Consider the following 25,896-nt stretch of genomic DNA (forward strand, 5'->3'; position numbering starts at 1 on the left):
GAAATCCCAGCTAGAATATTAACGAAATCACGGAAAACGTATATATATATTATTAGAAGAGGCTACCAAATTAGACTCATCTAGAAAAACCATCAAAAAGGATCCCAAAAAAAATAACCATCACACCTCCTTCCAATTAGCTCCACCCTACATAATATTCCCCCTACTTTTCCTTCCATTTCCCCTACCCTATCACAGCGCCACTCCTCAGTTAGCTCCACCCTACACAACATTTCACCCTCTTTTCTCACTTCACCTACCTCTCCTTCTGATATTCCCTGCCCACCGCAAGTGCCTCACACACGTACACAGAACTCAGTCAGTTGACGACACGGCGTAACGGAGGACGTCAGGTACGACAGGATTGACTATTAGGTAATCAACTCCATTATCCTTTTATTCTCACGAACATACATTTTTACAAGGTTTTCTCCTTTAAAATATTCTCCTTTTTACTCATTTTCTTCTCGTCCCAGACTCATTTTAACAGTCCAACTGCAACTCAACTTCAATTGCAGTTGTTTTATGAAGAGTTCCCCCGATAACTATACGTTAAGAAAATCTTGTATATCTGTAATTTTATCTCCAAGATTAACAAATATACACGTCTCCAAACACAAAGAAGAACCTTATCGCCAATTTTACTTCGTCATTTGGACACTGATTTGTTGAAATTTTAACCAACATGAAAGGACATTTTATTTTATCATCATAACTCTAATATGTGTTTTCATTTTTATGCCATTTTGTCAAATCTTTCAGCTATTGTATTATCATAACTATCACAAGTGTTTTAATTGACTTGCCATTTTGTCAAATCTTTTATCTGAAGATGTTCCATAATCGGAACAAAACATATCCTAGAGATTAAGCTGGTTTATATTATGTAATTAATAAAACTATTATATAGAAATTGATAATTATTGGAAGGTGGGAACCTACTTATAACTTAACCTTAGTCATTCCATATATGTGGTGTTGCAGTTTGGTATGTAGAACTCCTGTTCTCCACATGGCTTCTCACAGTGCATTGATGTTCAGGAAAGGTTCACAACAGCAGACCTCGTTGAACGCTGCTCAGCCGTCTGACAGACTCATTCTCAACAAATGTTTGGTCACGGATTTACGACCGTGCTGTACTGCTCACTTTCATTCACGATTGTTGCTCACAAGTCTGACTCATTTGAGACTGCCTCCATACTGATTGGCATATACCAGTTGAGAATAGACTGGCAGAAGACTCTGGTAGTTTCCAATTCCACATCATTCTGGGCACCTGGTCCATTGTTAATCAGCTTCCAGCTTCTTTTAAGAGCCCCTTCATCATTTACCAGTGCTATTGTTTTGATCACTGCTGGCCTCATCCACATTGTTGGCCATTGCACCAAAATTGTTATTCCTTTCTGGCGTTATTGCTGGCCTCCTCGCTCTCGGTCTTCATTGCCACAGTAAGATGAAAATACATTCACAATTCCAACTATTCATAACTATGTTTAAATAAACAAATAAGTAAATAAATTTTTTCTAATGAACACATAAATAATAAAAATTTATACTGTTAATTTATTCACTAGCTCATTTTAACATACTTGTCAAAAATAGCAAGTTATTGTAATTTCCTATGTATGTTAGAGCTACAAAGTTTGGTATACAATAAAGTTTTGAGTGAGTGAGTGAGTGAGTGAGTGAGTGAGTGAGTGAGTGAGTGAGTGAGTGAGTGAGTGAGTGAGTGAGTGAGTGAGTGAGTGAGTGAGTGAGTGAGTGAGTGAGTGAGTGAGTGAGTGAGTGAGTGAGTGAGTGAGTGAGTGAGTGAGTGAGTGAGTGAGTGAGTGAGTGAGTGAGTGAGTGAGTGAGTGAGTGAGTGAGTGAGTGAGTGAGTGAGTGAGTGAGTGAGTGAGTGAGTGAGTGAGTGAGTGAGTGAGTGAGTGAGTGAGTGAGTGAGTGAGTGAGTGAGTGAGTGAGTGAGTGAGTGAGTGAGTGAGTGAGTGAGTGAGTGAGTGAGTGAGTGAGTGAGTGAGTGAGTGAGTGAGTGAGTGAGTGAGTGAGTGAGTGAGTGAGTGAGTGAGTGAGTGAGTGAGTGAGTGAGTGAGTGAGTGAGTGAGTGAGTGAGTGAGTGAGTGAGTGAGTGAGTGAGTGAGTGAGTGAGTGAGTGAGTGAGTGAGTGAGTGAGTGAGTGAGTGAGTGAGTGAGTGAGTGAGTGAGTGAGTGAGTGAGTGAGTGAGTGAGTGAGTGAGTGAGTGAGTGAGTGAGTGAGTGAGTGAGTGAGTGAGTGAGTGAGTGAGTGAGTGAGTGAGTGAGTGAGTGAGTGAGTGAGTGAGTGAGTGAGTGAGTGAGTGAGTGAGTGAGTGAGTGAGTGAGTGAGTGAGTGAGTGAGTGAGTGAGTGAGTGAGTGAGTGAGTGAGTGAGTGAGTGAGTGAGTGAGTGAGTGAGTGAGTGAGTGAGTGAGTGAGTGAGTGAGTGAGTGAGTGAGTGAGTGAGTGAGTGAGTGAGTGAGTGAGTGAGTGAGTGAGTGAGTGAGTGAGTGAGTGAGTGAGTGAGTGAGTGAGTGAGTGAGTGAGTGAGTGAGTGAGTGAGTGAGTGAGTGAGTGAGTGAGTGAGTGAGTGAGTGAGTGAGTGAGTGAGTGAGTGAGTGAGTGAGTGAGTGAGTGAGTGAGTGAGTGAGTGAGTGAGTGAGTGAGTGAGTGAGTGTGAGTGAGTGAGTGAGTGAGTGAGTGAGTGAGTGAGTGAGTGAGTGAGTGAGTGAGTGAGTGAGTGAGTGAGTGAGTGAGTGAGTGAGTGAGTGAGTGAGTGAGTGAGTGAGTGAGTGAGTGAGTGAGTGAGTGAGTGAGTGAGTGAGTGAGTGAGTGAGTGAGTGAGTGAGTGAGTGAGTGAGTGAGTGAGTGAGTGAGTGAGTGAGTGAGTGAGTGAGTGAGTGAGTGAGTGAGTGAGTGAGTGAGTGAGTGAGTGAGTGAGTGAGTGAGTGAGTGAGTGAGTGAGTGAGTGAGTGAGTGAGTGAGTGAGTGAGTGAGTGAGTGAGTGAGTGAGTGAGTGAGTGAGTGAGTGAGTGAGTGAGTGAGTGAGTGAGTGAGTGAGTGAGTGAGTGAGTGAGTGAGTGAGTGAGTGAGTGAGTGAGTGAGTGAGTGAGTGAGTGAGTGAGTGAGTGAGTGAGTGAGTGAGTGAGTGAGTGAGTGAGTGAGTGAGTGAGTGAGTGAGTGTGTGAGTGAGTGAGTGAGTGAGTGAGTGAGTGAGTGAGTGAGTGAGTGAGTGAGTGTGAGTGAGTGAGTGAGTGAGTGAGTGAGTGAGTGAGTGAGTGAGTGAGTGAGTGAGTGTGTGAGTGAGTGAGTGAGTGAGTGAGTGAGTGAGTGAGTGAGTGAGTGAGTGAGTGAGTGAGTGAGTGAGTGAGTGAGTGAGTGAGTGAGTGAGTGAGTGAGTGAGTGAGTGAGTGTGAGTGAGTGAGTGAGTGAGTGAGTGAGTGAGTGAGTGAGTGAGTGAGTGAGTGAGTGAGTGAGTGAGTGAGTGAGTGAGTGAGTGATGTGAGTGAGTGAGTGAGTGAGTGAGTGAGTGAGTGAGTGAGTGAGTGAGTGAGTGAGTGAGTGAGTGAGTGAGTGAGTGAGTGAGTGAGTGAGTGAGTGAGTGAGTGTGTGAGTGAGTGAGTGAGTGAGTGAGTGAGTGAGTGAGTGAGTGAGTGAGTGAGTGAGTGAGTGAGTGAGTGAGTGAGTGTGTGAGTGAGTGAGTGTAGTGAGTGAGTGTAGTGAGTGAGTGAGTGAGTGAGTGAGTGAGTGAGTGAGTGAGTGAGTGAGTGAGTGAGTGAGTGAGTGAGTGAGTGAGTGAGTGAGTGAGTGAGTGAGTGAGTGAGTGAGTGAGTGAGTGATGTGAGTGAGTGAGTGAGTGAGTGAGTGAGTGAGTGAGTGTGAGTGAGTGAGTGAGTGAGTGAGTGAGTGAGTGAGTGAGTGAGTGAGTGAGTGAGTGAGTGAGTGAGTGAGTGAGTGAGTGAGTGAGTGAGTGAGTGAGTGGTGAGTGAGTGAGTGAGTGAGTGAGTGTGAGTGAGTGAGTGAGTGAGTGAGTGAGTGAGTGTGTGAGTGGTGAGTGAGTGAGTGAGTGAGTGTGTGAGTGAGTGAGTGAGTGAGTGAGTGAGTGAGTGAGTGAGTGAGTGAGTGAGTGAGTGAGTGAGTGATGTGAGTGAGTGAGTGAGTGAGTGAGTGAGTGTGTGAGTGAGTGAGTGAGTGAGTGAGTGAGTGAGTGAGTGAGTGAGTGAGTGAGTGTGTGAGTGAGTGAGTGAGTGAGTGTGAGTGAGTGTGTGAGTGAGTGAGTGAGTGAGTGAGTGAGTGAGTGAGTGTGAGTGAGTGAGTGAGTGAGTGAGTGAGTGGAGTGAGTGAGTGAGTGAGTGAGTGAGTGAGTGAGTGAGTGAGTGAGTGAGTGAGTGAGTGAGTGTGTGAGTGAGTGAGTGAGTGAGTGAGTGAGTGAGTGAGTGAGTGAGTGAGTGGTGAGTGAGTGAGTGAGTGAGTGAGTGAGTGAGTGAGTGAGTGAGTGAGTGAGTGAGTGAGTGAGTGAGTGAGTGAGTGAGTGAGTGAGTGAGTGAGTGAGTGAGTGAGTGAGTGAGTGAGTGAGTGAGTGAGTGAGTGAGTGAGTGTTGAACACTTTGAGGCACATCTTTCTCTTCCATCTCCTCTGGGGCAATGATTAATGAATGACAGATGAAATGAAATGATATGGGAGAGTGTTGCTGGAATGAAATATGGCGGGGAAAACCGGAGTATCCAGAGAAAAACCTGTCCCGCCTCCGCTTTATGCAGCACCTGGTAGATGTGGATTATTATATGTGTGCGTTGGATTCGGTAGGTTGTGAATTCGAATCTCATTGTCCTGAAAACAGTTTTCCTCGTCTTCCATTTTCACCACCAGGCAAATGTTGGGACGGTACCGTAATAAAAGACCAAGGCCGATTTCCTTCCCAAACCTTTCCCCTCAACCCCATCCTTAAGCAAAAGTTGCCAAATCAGAGCGCACCCCTTAAAACAAACAGCAAATATATATTGATTATTATTGTATCCTCACTAAAATGGAGCACCTCTGTCGTTCAAAAAATTTGCGTTATCGTCGACTTGAACCACTATGCTGCCGATACTCAGACGTCTTCTGCTCCAGCCTTTAACCGATTCAGGCACAAAGTCAGCATACATGATGCTTGCTAGAGTCTTAATACTTTCGTACGGCCATTCCACCTTGAAAGTTAACATAGCTGTCAAAGTCTTCAGTGAAGATTTACATTGTTCATTTAAATTCCTTATGTTACAGAGCATGTGGCACAACCTATTAATTCAATCGTATTATGGGTACCTGTGTTACTTCAAGGTACAATAAATCACATGTTTGCAGAATGGTCCTTAGTATTTGGCGCGGAATTGTTCATAGTAGTTTTTCCTTTGCTAGGTCCATGGATCAATATACAGTGATAACACACTGGTAGGGGAGAGCCTTATTGACCATAAGGAGAAATTTCAAGTTATTTAGTGTTCATAAAACTAAATTATAAGGATCTTTAGGTTATACGCATTGTTTGGGTTGCCTGTCTCGGAAAAAATAAGGCTCAGTGAACCACCCGGTATATATATATGACCATGTGAAGAAGAAACTTGGACAGCAGTTCATCTTCTCATCCAATGCTAACAGCTAGTTGTAAATAGGCCCACATACCTTCTACAGCCAAGTGTTCATCTGTGCAGACTGATTTCTGATCACAAATTAATACATAAAATGTACCCGGCCCTAAATCAATGAGGTATTCCCAACTCTATCTCAACAATTGTAATAGTATGTATATTCTCAGTATTAAATATCCTGCGATAAACCCAAAGGGTGAAACGTGGGTTGCAATTGTAGTTTAAATTTAAAATGAAAAAGAAGGGAAAAAAAAAAAAACCAAAACCCTGTTGGTCTCCTAGTGTTTAGTCAGCATCAGTTTAGAACTGTTTATTTGCAGGAATTGGTACAAGAAGCACTGGGAGAGGATTCAGCTGATTTCACACTCCCAGTCCCTTCAACCAAGTTGGATGAACTATTGACAAGAGTTTGCCGGCAAAATCACAAGAAGCGCAGTGTGGGTCGTCTCATCTTTAAGCTGGGTCCTCAAGTTGAGATAAGTGTTGCTGTTTACAATCTTGTGCGGTTAGTATTGGTACACATATAATGTGTATGATCGTAACAAACATTAGAGTTATTCAGGGTGGCGCATGAATAACTGGCCTGTCATGAGCAGATACAAAGAATAAATAAAATAAGAAATAAGCTAATGCTAAGGTATTTACTTACTGAAATTATGTTGTCTTTTGCAGTAGGTGCTGAAAATGACCTCTTTGTTCTTCATTGCACTGTTGTGCACAACTTAACATGTAATCACACACTTTGTGCACTCTGAGGTGTCAGTTCTCAAAATTTCCTTACAACTGTTGTCCTTGAAGTTGTTTAATGTCCTTGGATTATTTGTGTACACTTTTCCCTTCAGACTGTCCTACAGAAGAAAAGTCACAGTGGCCGCAATCTTTTGCTGGCAGAAACGGTTGACTCATGTGAAGTGTGACAGGTTGCTCCATCCTGTTGAAAGCAATTTACGAGTATTCATGTGGTATCAGCTAAGTTTCATGGCTTTTATGCTAGCAGTGGTAAAGTACGCATAGTTGAACAGTTTTGGAACAATAGGTTACAATAGGCAATAACAATTACAGTGAGGCAGCTTCAATCTGTACACAGGCTGGTTTTTTGGTGCACCACTCTGTAAAATCTCCTTTGTCATTTTTAGTATTATTTCTTTCTTTTGTTGCCAACGGCCGTAGCCGTGTTGAAACACCGGATCCTGTGAGATCTCCGAAGTTAAGCAACATTGGGCGTGGTCATGATTTGGATGGGTTGCCATGCGCTGTTGGTGGGGTGGGGGTAAGGGAATGGAGGAGCAGAAAGGAACTGGCCACCCTACCGTACATAAACTCCGGCTCAGGCACACTTCTGCGGAGGTTCGGACCTGCCTTCAGGCAGAATACACCCTTCCCTTTTCTTTCTTTTGTTCAGCTTGAAAGCCAAAGTTGAATGTTTTAAATTAACACTGCAACAAATTTCAATGGCTCTTGGCAAAATTGTTTATCCCCAAGTGCTTCAATCACATCAAGAAATCATACATAGACTATTGATAAAGTAAAGTGTGTTTTCCCAATGAACTGTGCAGCTGTGTCTTGCAGTTGTTGAACGTTGTGATTTTCTAGACCCATATTAAAAACTTGTCAACTGTGAAATTTTATCAGTTATCCAGGTTTTGAATGCTGAAAATGTTAGATCTGCAGTATTGACATTCATCAGTGAAGGAGGTCAGTATTAGGAAACAGTGCTTGATGCAAATGTAATGGACTAGTATAACATGGAAACAATTCTCTAACCCATGGGTAAATAATGAAAATATCTAGCTTGATTATTATTATTATTATTATTATTATTATTATTATTATTATTATTATTATTATTATTATTATTATTATTATTATTTATCGATACGACCACCTGTGGGCCACATTTACACAATCTTCCTTCTGTCACGCAGACTGATACCCTTTTCTTTGCACTCTCATCAAAGATTCTTGAGTCTTCGACTTCTTCTTGCTCGCTCTGCCACCGAGATGTTCTGTGACTTTGCATGTTGCCCTTCAGACGCATCCCTCATTCCCACAACCTTCTTCTTAAATGATGTCCTTTCTTTTATATCCTCCTCTTTGATACCTATTTCTGCCAAGTCATTGTGCACCTGTGTAAACCATCCCGGTTGTTTTTCCACTTTTCCTGTAGAAGAAGTATCCCGTTGGCCAATCTACAATATAATTATTAAATTAATGTTGTAATGGTCCACCTTTCAATACTATAATATGCAATAGGGTATTCTAACTTACATTAATTAGGGACTAGTTTTGGCCAGCGCTGGCCATTTTCAGCTTTAATGTAAAACATCTAATACCGGTAACTAAACAAATGTACATGCACACAATTGACATAAAACAAATGGAACAAATGTATACAAATTGACATTAAAAACTGGGATGAAATTATGAGTAAATTTGAAAATAACTAGGTTCTAAATTCGTGCATCTTGAGTATGCTAATCATTACTAATTCAGTTGTAAACGGAAACTGGTAAATGTTGATCCCGTAATTCATCACCAAAACTATTTGAGTGGTGTTGGCCGTATGCAAGTCATTGGACATCGCTGTAAATAACCACCGGCTGACAGAGAACTGCTAGATGTTTCAACATCAATCAAAGTAATAAAATGAGATGCTCTCGTGGTGCTTGTTAAATCATGCTGAAATGTTGTTGGACATGGTCAGGACGGTACGTGAAGTTGTGGTTAAAACAGATACATTGTTTCTGGTATAAAATTTGCAATTCATTGCAGTGCCCAGGAAGTTAACCTGAATAAATTAGATAAAATTAAATTAATGAATTGAATGAGAGAGTGTGTTAGTTAGATGGCATAGGTTATATGAGACTTAGCTCTCAATATGGCATGTGGTGTATGGCCTATTGTTGTGTGAGCTTCAGACTAACTTTTGTGAGATTCAAATGAAAAGGAAGGGGCAGGCAAGGAGGGAAAGGCAGAGCAAGGCGTGAGGTCGTGGAGGAAAGGGGAGGGGAAGGTCGAGACGGAGAGGGGAAGGGGGAGAATTAAAGCGGGGCTGAAGGATGTGGGAAAAAGGATGGCTGCTGAGGAAAGGTGCTGTGAATATTATGAAAAACTGAATTATGACTTGTTGGTTTGACGTTTCTGAAAATGGGAATTAGGTCAAAAAGGATATTTGGCTTTTCTGAAATTTCATTAAGATTATGATTTGGGTTGAAATATTGATCTAATTGTATGAAGCAGCTTTCGGTAATGTGAAGGAGAGGTCCTTTGTTGATGATTTTGAGAATTTCTATATCTTGTTTTATGTCTGTCAATTTGTGATTATAGTCATGCATATGCTGTCCTACAGCTGAACATTTATTGTATTTCAGGGCTTTGACATGTTCCGAGTACCTTATATTAAAATTTCCCCCGGTCTGTCTGACGTAAGAAGAATTACAACTGTTGCAAATGATCCTGTGTACTCCTGATTTTGAATAACTGTTAAACTTGTTTATGGATGTGGTATTATATACGACTTCTGCATATTAAGGCTGAAGATGGCCAGCCCCAGCTGAAACTAGTCCCTAATTAATGTCGCTAATGATATGAGTAAACAAGTGGAATCAGAGGTAAGGCTTTTTGCAGATGATGTTATTCTGTATAGAGTAATAAATAAGTTAAAAGATTGTGAGCAACTGCAATGTGACCTCGATAATGTTGTGAGATGGACAGTAGGCAATGGTATGTTGATAAATGGGGTTAAAAGTCAGGTTGTGAGTTTTACAAATAGGAAAAGTCCTCTCAGTTTTAATTACTGTGTTGGTGGGGTGGAAGTTCCTTTTGGGGATCATTGTAAGAATCTAGGTGTTAATATAGGGAAAGATCTTCATTGGGGTAATCACATAAATGGGATTATAAATAAAGGGTACAGATCTCTGCATGTGGTTATGAGGTTGTTTAGGGGTTGCAGTAGGGATGTAAAGGAGAGGGCATATAAATCTCTGGTAAGACCCCAACTAGAGTATGGTTCCAGTGTATGGGACCCTCACCAGGATTACCTGATTCAAGAACTGGAAAAAATCCAAAGAAAAGCAGCTTGGTTTGTTCTGGGTGATTTCCGACAAAAGAGTAGCATTACAAAAATGTTGCAATGTTTGGGCTGGGAAGAATTGGGAGAAAGAAGACGAGCTGCTCGACTAAGTGATATGTGATTCAGATGTTGATTCCCATAGGGAATCTGAAATATTTGTTCTGAATGAATAAATTTATATTATAAACAATCACTCCTACTTATTTCTTTGCCTCACCTCCTCCACTCCAGTGTAAGATGTACCCTCTACTCATCCTCTTCACTCACTTTCCCTTCCGCTTGACTTTACTCAGTCCCATCATTGCAACATTCTCTTTCTTCATAAATTCAATCAACTCTTCTGATTTTTCTATCAGGGTCTTACCATTTTATTATTCCCACCTTCATCATCATCATCAGTTTTCCACTCCAGTTGCCCGGGTGTGGTTTACGAGCACTCTCCACTTCTGTCTGTCCATGTACCACTCTTCTCTCAAGACGACATCCCAGCTGATTCCTCTTGTTCCTATGTCCTCTTTCACTTGGTCCAGCCACCTCTTCCTAGGTCTTCCTACCGGTCGTTTTCCGGCCACGACTCTGTGTAGCCATTGTTTTGCTGTCCTTCCATCGTCCATTCGTTTGACATGGCCAAACCATTTCAAACGGGCCCTTGTCACTTTTTCATTCAGGGATGGGTACACACCAGCTTGCTCCCTTATTCTTTCATTCCTTACCCTGTCCCTTTTTGTCTTCTGTACCATAGTTCGTAGGAACTTCATTTCTGCGGCTTGTAGTTTGCTGTCCACTTGTTGGGTTGTTGTGCAGGTTTCTAGGCCATATATTATTATGGGGGTGAAGTATGATTAGAATAGAATCTGCTTTGATCTTAAGGGAACTTGTTCGTTCCAGAGGAGGTTCCGAACTTGATGGTAAAACTGAGCTGATTTTTTGAATGCGGTTGTTAATCTCATGCTGTATTCTATTATCACTTGAAATGATTCACCCAAGATATTTATATTGGTCTACTGTTTCCAGTTGTGCACCTTCCAGCATTATTTTTCCTTTCTTCTTCTGCCTGTTGACAGACATAATAACAGTTTTCGATTTATTTATTGTTAATCCATGTGCTTTCAAATGTTCATTCCAGGTGTTCAGCCTCTCTTGGACTTCCTTCTCTGTATTTCCCCAAATTACTACATCATCTGCAAATGCAAATGCATTGATGTCCATATTGTTCTTCTGCTTAATTTCTTTCATGACTTCATCTATGACAGTGATAAAAAGTAATGGTGAAAGGGTACTGCCTTGTTGCACTCCTTTAGTGGTTTGGAACCAATCAGAATTACCGTTTCCTATCTGTACGCAACTGCAGCAGTCTTTGTAAAGCATTTTAACTTTCTGGATAAGCCCTTTGGGTACATTCTTCTTTCTTAAACATTCCCATATAGTCTTCCTTGGAACACTATCAAATGCTTTTTCAAGATCCAAAAACACTAGTGTTAACCCGTAGAGCGGGGCTTGCGCCTCCATCCGCGCTTCAAACTCTGCGCTAGGGTGGGCGATGCGGCTCCAGACGCGGGACTGTTTTTATTTTTTTCTTATCTTCAATATTAGGCGCGAGCCTTGAAACTTTACTCACATGCTTTGGAAGGTGCTGCCATCTTGACGATTTTTTCGAACTACGTAGTAAGAACGGTATTGCGACAGGGAATCCCCTTTCTGTTTCGTTCGTATTTGTTCAGTGCAAAAATCGCTTAAGCGCCGCATCACATTCAGCCCGTGCATTCGTCAGTAGGCCGCATGACTGGCCCTGCGCTGTACTAAGTTCACGATAAATAGAAGCTTCAGTGTGTTCCTTTTGCGTTTTTGAAATGTTTATTTTGTTTTATATCATAATACAGTATGTTTAAAAGGGCAGGGGATATTCCAAGTGATTGTACTATTCGTGATATCCTTGAAAATAGCGAAGATGAAAGTTGTAGTGACTTCAGCTCGGAAAGTGACGATGAATCTCCGTTATTAGTAAATATTCCAGGAAGTAGCTTTTCTAGTAGTGTTCCAAGACCGGTTCAATCGGTGCGGAGTTCGAGTTCCAGTGAAAGCAGTGAAACTGAAATTGCGAATGACGGTAATCCTGCTGCTGTACAGGGTGAATGGGATGTGCGGGGTTGTAAGCGAGCAAGATTTCCAACAAATTACAATGCTGGAATTCAGGGTGAACTTTTGGATAAGAAACAGCCCGAAGAAATTTACGAATTTTTTATAGATGACGGACTTTGTGATCTTATTGCACAGCAAACAAATCTGTATGCTCAGCAAATAATTACCTCAAATTCGTTGATGGCAAAAGTGAAAAGAAGAAGTCGTGAGAGAGACTGGGTACCCACTAACAAAAATGAAATAAAACTCTTTTTAGGAATCTTATTACTGCAGGGTATTGTTCAGAAGCCGAAATTAGTCCATTACTTTTCTCGTAATAAACTGTTAGCTACTCCTGTATTTTATGAAATTATGTCTGAGAAACGATTTTTCCTTTTGCTTAAATTTTTGCATTTTGCGGACAATGAAGCATATAATAGACAGGTTCACCCCAAATTGTATAAAGTGAAGCCAGTTCTAGACGACCTATTATCAAAATTCAGAACTTCATATACTCCAGACGATCGCCTATCTATCGATGAGAGCCTGTTATTGTGGAAAGGTAGACTAAGATGGAAGGTATACATACCGAAGAAACGGTCGCGCTTTGGTATGGAATCTTATAAGTTATGTGAAGCTAAATCTGGGTATGTGTGGAACCTCCTATGGTATACGGGGAAGGAAACTGATCTGGTAAACGAAGTTTGTGGAATAGATATTTCTGAGTACACTAAGCCTTCCAAAGTTGTATTTACACTGGCCGAAGGTCTGCTGAATAAAGGTTATCTAATAGCTGTGGATAATTACTACAGTAGTCCGGAGCTATTTGACCTGCTCAATGACCTTCAGACAGATGCTGTAGGCACCGTAAGACCGAACAGGAAAAATCTCCCAAAAGATGTTATGGGGAAGAAACTAAACAAGGGGGAAGTTGCGTTTGCTTATCGTAACAAACTCATTGCTCTCAAGTGGAGAGACAAGAGGGATGTGTGTATGCTAAGTAGCATACATGATGCCGAAATGCATACTGTGAAAAACAGGAAAGGGGACACAGTAGAAAAGCCTGTCATGTGTATAGATTACAATGACTCAATGGGTGGGGTCGATTTATCTGATCAGTGTATTGTCCCGTACAGTACAGCCCGAAAGCGAATCAAGAAATTCTACCAAAAGATTTTCAGGCACTTGTTGGACATAACAATGTTCAATTCCTTCATTATTTATCAAAAACATGGAGGAAAATTCACTCACTTACAATTTCGTATGCACGTTATCCAGAAGCTTTTTGACAAGTATGATAAATCAATCCCTGCTGAAGCCCAGCCAGTCAGATCAGTAGTGTCACTGTCAAATGACCCTTCGGATCGATTCTCGGGAAGGCACTTCCCGGATTTCAATGCCCCTTCAAAGACGAAACCCATTGCAAGCAAGAGATGTGTTGTTTGCAATGCAAATAATAAAAGAAAGGAGACACAGCACTGCTGCAAAATCTGCGATGTAGCACTGTGCCCGGCTCCTTGTTTCGGAGTGTACCACACAGCTAAAATGTGAACTGAGAGGCGTCCATTGAACGTGTATTGTGAATAGTGTCCCTAATTGTGTAAACTCGTGTGTGTGCGTGCGTGTAGACAGTGACGGCGACTAGCGGATAAAGAAATTAGAAACAAAAGGGTAGGACCTACATTTGAACTGCGAATTTAATTTCTTTTTTTTATACGGCTAAAATGCAATAAAAATGTTATTTTTCCCCAAAATGTGGAGGAGCACTACCCCTAACCGCTAACCCCCTCCCCCCCCCATTGTCACCGCCACTGCGTGTGTGGATATATAGACTAGTTAAAATCTATGAGTGAAATTAGTGACTCGGCAGTTTCATATCCAGAACAAGAGGAGAAAGTAGATATTCGGTGAGTACATTTTTCTCTGATCATTTTTATATTCTTCAATAGTGTAATAATAGTAAAGTATAACAATATATTATAGTGCTTGTGGGACTACAATGACAGTTTGATTCGTAAATGTTTACTGCTTATGTACAAGTTTCAGAAAGTAATTATTACAGTGCCCATAAGAGAAAAAACGGGAAATACGAGACTTATGCCTTTGTTGCACTAAAAAACGTAGTGCTTAAAAATCATTCTTTATCGTGAATATGCGGTGCAGTATCGAAATTAATGTGTCTTATTGTCACAATATACAAGTAATATTAGATAGATACATGTCGGGTTGCATAAATCCAAGTATTAAAAAAAAAATAATGATGAAAACACCTCCCCACCGTAGTGTGTAAAGAGGAAGAGCTCGCTCCCCACTTAACGGGTTAAGTCTTTGCCCTTCTCCCAATGCTTTTCTAACAGTATTCTAAGTGCAAATATGAGATCGGTAGTTGATCGGTGTTCCCACCTTCATAATATTAATTGCTGGTTGCCCACTTATCACAGCTCCCCCAGTGCAAGACCTGAATGCCACTTTTAGCAGGCTATGCCCTAACCACTCAATATATGCTATTGTTACAGGGGATTCGCCACCCCCAAGGGCATTTTAGAGCTACTGCCAGCAATTATTCAGGCTGCCTCTTACATGGGGAATAGACGCCATTGCAGCCGCCCCTAACATGGGAAACAAATGCTGCTGATGAATAGTGTATTCGTACCATTTCCCAAGAACTGGACAGCCTCTTCCACAATCTCCAACATTCCGAAGTTCATCTTCTCCGCTGTAGATTCCGTTGAGGTCTTCGCTCATAACCCTTAGCTGGGAACCTTACCAGATGCTACACACTGGGTCAGTGTGCTTTCGGACTCACATAAGCAGGGTGCCACTCCCTGGACAGGGCTGCCTGTGAACAGTTGAGATACCAGCTCTTGATATAATCTTATAAAATAATCACTATACCAAGAATGGAATGCTTAGTGATTGGAACCGTTACCAACAAGCTTTAGGATATTAGCATGAACAATTTTTCACTCAGAAGAAGATCAGAAAATATATTTTAGACTGTAACAAGAAACAGAACTGTTGGCATTTCAATGTAGATATTCATGTAGGCAATTTATTTTAATGTGAATGTTTGTTTTGACGTTATTATGTGTTGTAGATTTATGTTCTTCTGAGAGATTTTCAGATTTTATTAGTCACTGAAGAAGGAGAAGAGAATATATTTGTTTTTGAAAACTATGCCAGATTAGGATGTAGTAAATGAGTGAACATATAGTATTGTATATTAATTGTATTGATAGGCAGACCATACCTTAGCCCTATTTCAGGATGTAATTGAAAATATTTTTTATTTTGTGCCAATTGTCGCTATTATGTTCTGTTCTGAATAAACTGTGTATGACTTGTTCAAAGATTTTATATTGTGGGAATACTCCTGAATTAAAGAGATTATTTCAGATAGACTTTCCACATAGGTCGTGTTGGTAATTCCTGAATAAAAGAGATTTCTTCAGATAGACTTTCCACATAGAACATGTTGATTTCATATAATGTATACCAGATAGATTTTAAGTACAGAACAAAAGTGGTCAACCAGACACGGATGGGAACTGAACCCTCACTCAGCCTTTGTATTTAGTCTTGTATACCAATGAGCTATGGCTGCCTGGTCTGTCAATAATAATAATAATAATAATAATAATAATAATAATAATAATAATAATAATAATATTATTGGCTTTTCGTCCCAATGTCTATTTCTGTGGTTTTCGGAGATACTGAGGTGCTAAAATTTTGTTCTGCAGGAGTTCTTTTAAGTGCCAATAAATCTACCAACACAAGGATGTTGTATTTGAGCACCTTCAAATACCACCGGACTGAGCCAGGATTGAGCCTGCCAAGTAGGAGTCAGAAGGCCAGCACCTCAACCGTCTGAGCCACTCAGCCTGGCCGGAACCTTATATTTTGGATAGGATCTCGGGAACAGGTTTGGCATTCGTCAGCTGTAACTCGATCCAAGTATATATAACTTCTTCCTGCATACATTGACCAGTTCAACTCAGTTTATGGATGTTTTTACGATGACTAAACAGACCAATCCGGGCTTTACAAGGTTTACTGCTGGAGCAAAGTTCACCATAAAGAATTTCGCGGGGAAGCCTGATATCATCCATGCTGTGAACAAGGCCTAACAATCTCAGTTGATGAGCGATGATTGTTGTCTCAGTGCTGTTTAGCTGCGCTTTGTTGAGAACTGCCATGTTGGTCACATAGTCCTCCCACTTAATATTCAAGATGAATCTCATTTTCTGTTGGTGGAAGCGCTCAAGTTTTTTGATATCACGGCGGTAGAGTGTCCAAGTTTCACAGCCATACAGCAGCGTGGAAATGACAACAGCTTTGTACACCATGAGTTTGGTACGCAGTTTCAGGTCATTATTCATGAAGTCTCTGTTCATTAACTGTTCAAATGCTGGATAAGCTGCCCCAATTCTTTAATCAAAATCTTGTTTGCAGGTACACCGTTTAGACAAGATGCTTCCAAGATATGAAAAGTGTTCAACCTGTTCCAGTGTTATGTCTTAGATGGAGATACTGAACTCAGGAAGAGTTAATCCTGGGGCAGATTGCGCAAGTACCTTTGTTTTTTTCACAATTATGGCAAGATCAAAGTGATCACATGCAGTTTTAAAGCAGTTGACGTACTGTTGTAGTTCTGCAGGAACAGGAGATACGGTGTCATCGGCATACTGCAGTTCTGTCACTCGGGTAACCAGAGTATGTCTTTGTGAATGAAGTTTTTCCAGATTGAAAAGGCCTCCATCAAAACGAAATTTAATCTCCATGCCTAAGTTGTTTGCAGATGATTCATTCAGCATGGCAGCCATGTACAGTGCAAAGAGTGTAGGAGCAAACAGACAGCCTTGTTTCAATCCATGAGTGATTGGGAACGAATCTGATACTGAGTTACCATGAAGAACTTGTCCAGACATGCCATCATGAAGAGCTTGAACCAGTTCCACATTACGTTCAGGACATCCAAAATTTCTCAATACTTTCCACATAGCAGATCTTGGTACAGAATCAAAGGCTTATTCCAGATCATAGAAATCTAAATACAGAGGCTGCTGTTGCTTCCTGCATATTTTCTGGAGTTGTCTAGCACAGAAGATGACATCTGTTGTGCCTCTCGAGGTTTGGAAACCACATTGAGACTTAAGCAAAATCCTCTCTGAGATAACTTGGAGCCAGTTTAATAGAATTCTTGCGAGAATTTTACCTGCAGTTGTCAAAAGCGATATACCATGGTAGTTCCCACATACACTATGATCACCTTTCTTGAAGATGGGTTTGGCAGTATGACCAGCATAACTTTAGTGTGTATTAGTCGTCTGCTGTGGGGCATTCATGATTGTATTTAGATTTCGTTAATGCTACTATGCCCTCTCTTATTGGTTTGCATAAGTGATCAGTAGCATTGTGAGTGATATGGCAGTAATTTTTAGTACTAATAATGATTTCTGTCCAGTATTAACCATTTGGCCTATCATTACTTGTGAAAGGAAATATTCCCTTACATACCATTTATTTTCCAGTCACTTTAGCATAAATTTGACTAATCACATACCAGTACATAAGAATATTCAGAGCAAAGTGAGCTTTTAGCTCGTGTATAGTAACAGGAAACCAATGTTTTTATTCGTATTACTGGTTTCAGGGGAAGCAGATAAATTAACAAGAAACGTAGGGACGTAGGCATTGGTTTCCTTAGTATTGTGATCCCAGAGCTGTAGGGTTAGAAATTCATTCACTACGTCCGTTTCTTTTGGATTATTCCTCAACCTCCTCCTCACTACATAGTGAATTTCAGAAACTGGTTTGCATGTTACAGAAACAGGCTTATTGTCATCAAGATACCAATTCCAAGTATCATTACTAGGGTTCTCACCCGCTCTTGTTGCATTCTGGTTTTGTCCCGTAGTTTCAATTAGCACTATCACCTGGGAACTGAAATCGGAATCACTGTCATCACTGTCAGTTGAAGAAGAAGTATTTTCACTCTCCAGAGAATCATTTCCACTTTCAACATCACTATTTTCAAGCCACTTACAAGCTGCGCTTGGAAGCCACCATGATTGTTTACAATGAGCGGCATTCTGAGGTGCTTTTTATATTCTGTATTTCAGCTCAGAGTTACTATTTACACAGATAAAATGGGTTCAGGTATCATCTGACATCAATTGAATAGGCTGCAAAACAAACAGAATAAATCTCTCTGACCAGCTAACCACGAAAATGAACTTATAAATGTTCCGTGCACCAGGACGGAAGAGTCCCTCAAACTATGTTACCACCTTACGATCACAGGACGGAAGGTTCCATCAAAGTATGGTAATGGGTTAATACACAAACGTTTGGTATAAGATGTTTGTATTTCCTTCATATGGTTCTGTCTTTATCTCTTAACATCTCTTTATCTATTTTAATGGTTGTTGTTTCCTCCTTCTGTTTATGAAAATTTTCTTCTTACAGGCGTACCCCAGCACCTAAGAAAGTTTGGCTTGATCGGAGAGACAATGAGACCCTCCATCCACTACGGCAGTCATACGATGGGGTACGTTCATCGTTCTTTTCCTTATGTCATTCATCCATTCATCAAATTCATAGAATTTTACAGAAGAAATAATTTATACTCTATACCTTTCAGGAAGGATACATAATTAGAATGGCATTATTTATCCATTTCATTTTTATTTCAGTCAACTGGAGATATCATACTGCCCATGGATGTTGACAAGTTTCAAGTTTATGGTGGAGAGAGGATAATATTCCAACCAGTAAGTGACTAAATTGTAATTTATTTGACCTACTCATTGTTGGCTACTAATGTTGTATGTTCGTTAAGTGTCAGATAATTTTTTTGTTTTGTTTTTTCATGTGCAAAAAAAAAAATTATTTTTCATAGTTTTTCTCGGTCTTTCTCCAATTTATTGGTGTCAGCACTTAGTGTGGATTTGCTCCAGCTTTATGGCCAGATGTCAATCATATGTGGAGGGATGTATTCAGTATTGTGTGGTTCTGTAGTGGTTGGAAGTGTGATGTGTTGTATGTAAATGAAGAGATGTGTGTTAAAACGAATACAAACACCCAGTCTGAAGCCAGAGAAACTTACCATATGCAGTTGAAATCCTCGACCTGGCCAAGAATCGAGCCTGGGACCCTCTGAACTACGGGTATCAATCAATCAGTCAATCAATGATTGAAGGCCACATTGACCATTCAGCCATGGAGCTAGATATTTTTTACAACAATTTATAAGCAGTAATTAATTCAGCATGCCTTCAGTGAAATAACAAGAATACTGTGGTTGCTATTTTTGGAATATCATTGTTCACAGCCATAATATCCCTCTAACAGAGAGAAGTCAGCCATGGTGGAACTACATCATCATGCACCAACATTATAAAAACAGTCAAACTGCCATATAATAATATTTTTGGACTGAAGCATATCGTATTGTGTTATTATTATTATTAAAATTTTTTTTTTGCTAGTGGCTTTACGCCGCACTGATATTGTTTTATTGGGAGAATATAAAATTGTATGCAGAATACTGTTTGACATACGGGTTAATTCAAGGTAACTTGCAAAGAGGCGTAATGTAAAAAATCACAAATATGTGCTCACATACTGAAGCATTTATCTAGTTTAATTGCATAATATTTTTTTAAATGCAGTACTCATTAGTACCAAAACAAATTGTTGCTGCACTTACTTATGTATTTTGGAAGGAAATCAGTCATTTTTAATTTATTTTTTTGCCCTTGATTCTTCAACCCTTATGCTGTGAAATTCAACTGATTTTTTATCCTTTGACTGCTATATTCTACTTAAGTCTACTTCTGAGGAAATATTTTATAGTTTGCTATATTACTATACTTTACTCCCTGAACCAGAAAAAAAAAAAGAAAAAACAGTATTTTGACAGCACAGTGTTGCAAGCTCACTTGCTAGAGAAGTTTGATTGACTAATAAGCCTGCGCATTCCCTCTACTGTAATAACGTATTTATTTACCATCTTTAAATCAACACACAAAATGCCGGGCTGAGTGGCTCAGACGGTTAAGGCGCTGGCCTTCTAAGCCCAACTTGGCAGGTTCGATCCTGGCTCAGTCCGGTGGTATTTGAAGGTGTCGGTAGATTTACTGGCACGTAAAAGAACTCCTGTGGGACTAAATCCCGGCACCTCGGCGTCTCCGAAGACCATAAATGTAGTTAGTGGGACGTAAAACAAATAACATTTTTTTTTTTTGCTAAGGGCTTTACGTCGCACCGACACAGAATAACATTATTATTATTATTATTATTATTATTATTATTATTATTATTATTATTATTAACACACAAAATAGTTATTTAAATCTATACTTTATTTATTGCAAAAAGTGATATTATCCCATTTAATCAGTTTGTATCAGCCCCTTCCTGCATCACAGCCGCAAGGTGCTGCACGTAGTTCAAGGCTGCATGGCGTTGCAGTATTGTCATTCAGCAGCTGCCAGAAATAAGAAATATTTGGTTCTAACCGGCTTATTTTTATGAAATATTTTAATGTAACTCCTAAAAATTCATTCCTTCTTACTTATTGTCTCTCTGGTTATTCCTATAACGAATCATACACGGCTGCATTTTGTATTCATGACTTGCTGCTCTAACTCCATTTTCTGCAGCATGGGATCCAGACAAGTTGAAAGAAAAGAACGTGAAGGATTGTTCCGAGGAACTCGTTGCATAAGGACTAAATTAAAAGAATGAAGGAAACATAATAGATGAAGGATGGACAGTTGTAAAGTATGAAATCAGTAGGGCTGTTGAAGAAGGGTTAGGAAGAAAGGAATGGACCATTAAGAATCAGTGGATAACTCAGGAGATACTAGACCTAGTTAAAGAACAGCAAAACTACAAGAATGCAGATAATGAGAACAAAAAAGAATACAGGCGATTAACACATTGGAGACTGAGCCCGAGTGTGTATCGGGATGGGGTAACAGCGCAGACTGACCGCGCTCGAGGCTAACTCGGGCCTGCGTATTTGTTAATTTGTCAACGCAGCCAGGACGAGAATCGGGCGAAAACTATACATACCACTTTAAAGAACTTTTACAACAGCTATACCGTACGTTCGTGTCTTCTGTCATTGTTTTCTCGAACTTACAGCAGCTTATTTTTGCTCGAGTTAACTGCTACACTCCATGCTTCCAGCCTTTCAGAGTTTTGTTTACGTCGTGCAAAGTGTTTGGGTTGTTTTGTTTATGCTATCATGATTGGATCATTGAATGAAAATGGAATTTTAGAGGTTTTAGAAGAGATTTTTGATGACAGTGATTCAGAAGAAGAGGTAGAACTTCATGTTAGTGATGAAGGTACTTATAACCTATTTTATCATATTCCACCCAGGTATGATTTTGCACTTTGTATTTTATTTAGCTAATGTTTCATGATCTTCATATGACTGAAGATTCATTTAGAATGAAGTGACGCAAGCGATGATGATTCAAAGGCAGGGACTGATTCACATTCACCGGTTACTTTTGGTGATTTGGGTGCACTTGCAGAGCCTGTGCAGATAAAGGAAACACGGAAAATGGGAAAGTAACGAGAAAAGAGACATGCTGGTGGTATCCAATATGTTCTGTAGCACTTTGTGTCCCTGAATGCTTGAAACTATTCCACACTCAAGCTCATTATGTGTAAGACTTTGTTGTCAGACATTTTTTGTTGTTGCAAAAGGCATATTGTTGGAAAATGTGTAATGTGAAAATTATTCAATAGATCTTAATGCAACTTTTTACTTTTAATACTTTGATGATATATACATGTTACAATTGCAACCTACCTACTATTTTCTACAATTTTTTTAAAAACCTTCAAAATATGGCAGTCTGCCTGCCTATATGCCACCTTAAGACAGGGTCTCCAATGTGTTAAAGATTGAAGGAGATAGAAACTGCAGGAGAGCTAAGGAAGAATGGCTGAAAGAGAAATGCAAGGATGTTGAAAGGTAGATGCTGCATACAGGAAAATCAAGGAAACCTTTGGAGAAAAGAAAACTAGTGTGCCCCTGTGCTACTAGGTAGATAAATATGGTATGTGCTTGTGCTAGACCAGCCTACGTTATTCTTCTTGTATGCCCACGGCAGGGTTGGACACAATGAGCACCGAGGAATAAATAACAGGAAAACACAACACATACACAGGCAGAAAGGAATAAAAAAAATCAAGAAAAGCAGTAGAAGCGCCAATCAACCAGAGGTAATGGGGAATAAATAAATACTTACCTATTATAGTGTGCACAGACCTGGTAAAAAATGACCAAAAGAAACGTCATGAACTGAACTCGAGCCTATTAATTCAAAAGAATAAGATTTAAAAGGCTACCGGTCCTACTCCTTCACTAATAATGCCGAGTAGGAAACATAGCATTTATTAAATAAACATAAGGACACCGAAATAATATCACTGGCCATATGAAAATCAGAAACGAATAAAATAATGAAAACAGGTCTCATGAAAACAATACATGTAAAACTTTTCACTACCATCATAGTGTCGTGTTTACTCATAATAGGATCCAGTCAACAGGTTCAACCCTCATAATTACAAATATTCAGAACATAGGAAAAAAATTGTTACCTTAGAACAAAATATCTTTGTTGCATTACGCAGCCCTCGGCCCAAAGCTATATATCATTTTGATATTCATTTCAACAGGACGAGTATTTACCGAGCATGACACACGGTCATAAAATACAACCCACAACAATGGTTTCCAACAAACTTCACAAGGGTGAAGGCAGAAAAGTTAAAGATGGCCAAAGATTAAGAGAAAGTGAGGGTCTTGCACAAGTATGGCGCCCGGGATCAGGGATAAACAAGGAGTTGCTAAGAAAATAGAATGATGATATAGATGTTGATTCTCATAGGGAATCTGAAATATTTGTTCCGAATGAGTAAATTTATAATACCAATATAAAAGGTCCGTTCTTGGACATTATACATTTTCCAGCTAACTCATTCCTGGTTGTCAGCGTTTCGCCCCCGTGTGCTTAGGTTGGGCTCAACGGTTGGTACCTAGCACACCTACCAAGACGTATGGCTAGTGCATACCGTGGAGGCCACTGCGTAGGCTAATTGTAGCCACCGGCAGTGCCAATGCACTATGAGGCACTTTGTCTCATTACCAAAAATTGATGCCTGCTTGGCCATCAGATGATATAGATGTTGATTCCCATAGGGAAACTGAAATATTTGTTCCAAATGAGTAAATTTATAATACCAACCAGGAATGAGTTAGCTGGAAAATTTATAATGTCCAGTAATGGACCATTTATATTGGTATTATAAATTTACTAATTTGGAACAAATATTTCAGATTCCCTATGGGAATCAACATCTACATCATCTGATGGCCAAGCAGGCATCAGTTTTTGGTAATGAGACAAAGTCTCTCATAGTGCATTGGCACTACTGGTGACTACAATTAGCCTACGCCGTGGCCTCCACGGTATGCACAAGCCATGCATCTTGGTAGGTGTGCTAGGTACCAACTGATGAGGCCAACCTAGCATACGGGGGCAAAACGCTGGCAACCAGGAATGAGTTAGCTGGAAAATGTATAATGTCCAATAACGGACCATTTATATTGGTATTAAGGAAATTGACACAGATGTAGAATAATATATTGGAAGTGGAAAGAGTTTGTAGAAGATTTTACTTGTAAGTCTTTTTAGTAGTACTTACTGTATGATCTGGAGTGTTGTGCTACAATATCTTATTCCATTCTGGTACCTAACCTGTACAGTGTAAATATTTTGGTAACATATTGTATTTGTAAATAGTAGATTTCATTTCTATATTTACTGGAACTGTCCAGAAAGTTTTGACATGAATTTTTGAACAAGATGTGTTGGCCTTTGTTAGTTATGTATTCTAGAAAGTATGTTCTGACTATTCTGGAAATGGAAGATTCGCGATCGTATGTATTCGAGAAAGTATTTAAACATCGCAACTGAAGAAAATGTTGTGATTGGTCAATCTGGGCAAGCTCCTGTGTTTTGATTGGCTACTCCAAGGCCAGGTTCCCTTTAAAGGGGCTAGGCAGCATTTCGTGAGAGGTCTGAGGTCTTAAGTCTCTGAGCCGTGTTGGTTTTGGCCTGCCGAGCCTCCGGAAGTTTCTGACGTCGTGAACGTCTCCTCAGTACCAGCATGGGTTGCCTAAGGGTAAGCGCTGTTGCTTCCTGCCCGATTTTAAGTCCCATTTAGTTTTCGTTGGTGTATCACAGGAGTTTGCCCTAATCGCCACTCTTTTGATCAGATGTGAAAAGGTAGTTTTGATTTCACTCTAAAACGTAATAGTGTTTCGTGCTTCCTCTTACCTTCAATATTGTATTTGTGGAGTTTGATTTGTACTGAGATGTACTTGTTTAACTCTTTGAACTTGTAGGAAGCTCTCGTCAAAGAATATATAACTTATGTGTCTCTAAGAACATGTACTGTATCTTATGAAAGGTGTATCGGTATTTTCCACATTGACTGAAACTGTTTGTAATTTATTTATTTTGTAAAGTCCATTTTGTAAATAATGTTTTGAAAATCAAAGATCACTGTTAATTTTTCCGAACCGCAACCTAGACATATCCATGCCGCTGGTAGGTTGCCAGTTACGTCCCACGTTCCTTGTTTGTTATCGTTAAGTTGCCCTCACTGATATTTACTTCTGCTGTTTTCGCCACAGTACATTACATGATTACGGTGTGTATAGTGTTTAGGTACCTTGTAATTTGATTTACTTTCCTCCCTTTACTGTGTTTGTGTAACCGCTGAAGTACGAGTCAATGGTGTGCTGCTTAAGTGCATTTCTGTAAGTTGTCGAAGGAAAACCTAATACATCCATTTCATTCACAACATTTTCTGGGTCATTGCTGGTAGAGATGACACTGTCCAGATAAGGCTGTCATTGTGTCTTTAGACGGTGGGCGCGTGAGAAGAGACTCTGTTTCCGATGTTTCGTCTGCCTGTGATTCTACTTCCGTTAGCTCACACAGGTCAGTTGCATCACAAGAGATACCATCTGTTACTGGTACTTGATTGTCAGTGTTCATAAAGTCTTCGAAAGTTTCTTCCAACTCCAAATGCAGTTGTAAATCAGTCCAGTACCAGTTATCGGCATCGGCCACGGTTACGGCTGTTTCTTCTGTATCATTCACAAAGAACCTGCACTTCAGGAAGGAGTTCTTTATAACAGATGTTGTTTCAGTGTCCCAAGCCACAGCTACTGTCCGTATAGCATCCATGACATCCATGACATTCCACTTCCTGATATCAGAGAAGGGCACATTTCTTGATACATCTCTTACTAAAATACGAACAAGCTGCTTCCGATATGTACGTTTCACACAATAAATAATCCCTTGATCCAATGGTTGCATGTGGCAGGTAGTGTTTGCCGACAAGTACAGGAGATGGATAATTTTAAGTTCCAGTCCATCATGTTTCTGGGCAGCGCATCGAGCCAGAATAAGAGGAATATTGCAATCTTTACACGCCATCTGTCTTTCCAAACAGAGCAATCATTCACAGAACAAATTTCCTGTCATCCAAGCATTTTTAGAACATCTATAATCACATGCAAAATTCTTCATACCCTTAAAACAACAGGGCTGTATGAACTTACCTATAACAAGAGGGCATATTTTCTCACTGCTATCTGCATTACAGCGCAGCATCACTGTAACTCTGTGCCGTGATAAGCCTGTCCTTTCACAGCGAGAGTTCTCTTTGGTTGGGCATTACAAAAGAGAGCTGTCTCGTCCATATTGAACACGTCCTTGGGTGCATATTTCGCTAAAATTGTGCCACTCGTTCTCACCATTCGTTAATACTTTCTGTGTTAACACTTGCACTTTCGCCACTCATTGCCTGCTAAGAGACATTATGCCATTCTTTGAAACATTGCAGCCAGCCATTCAAACACTGGAAGTCCAGTCTACACTTCAGTGCCATTTTGTTGGCCTTTTCTTTTATCAGTGGACCATCCACCAGAATATTATTTAAACAGGCTTGATGAAA

At 40.1% G+C, this 25,896-nt stretch overlaps 1 protein-coding gene across 2 annotated transcripts in view; it reads left to right on the plus strand.

The window, feature by feature from the left end:
- Irbp (Inverted repeat-binding protein) overlaps positions 1-25,896 on the plus strand; it is a 178,088-nt gene that overhangs the window by 118,523 nt on the left and 33,669 nt on the right. For both annotated transcript variants that reach the window (XM_067147594.2, XM_067147593.2), the window contains 3 exons: positions 5,960-6,144; positions 18,301-18,382; positions 18,528-18,605. In XM_067147594.2, the coding sequence (XP_067003695.2) occupies positions 5,960-6,144; positions 18,301-18,382; positions 18,528-18,605 (345 nt within the window). The remainder of the gene's footprint in view (positions 1-5,959; positions 6,145-18,300; positions 18,383-18,527; positions 18,606-25,896) is intronic.

The sequence above is a fragment of the Anabrus simplex genome, chromosome 5 (genome assembly GCF_040414725.1).
Source record: "Anabrus simplex isolate iqAnaSimp1 chromosome 5, ASM4041472v1, whole genome shotgun sequence".
NCBI classification, from domain to species: Eukaryota; Metazoa; Arthropoda; class Insecta; order Orthoptera; family Tettigoniidae; genus Anabrus; species Anabrus simplex.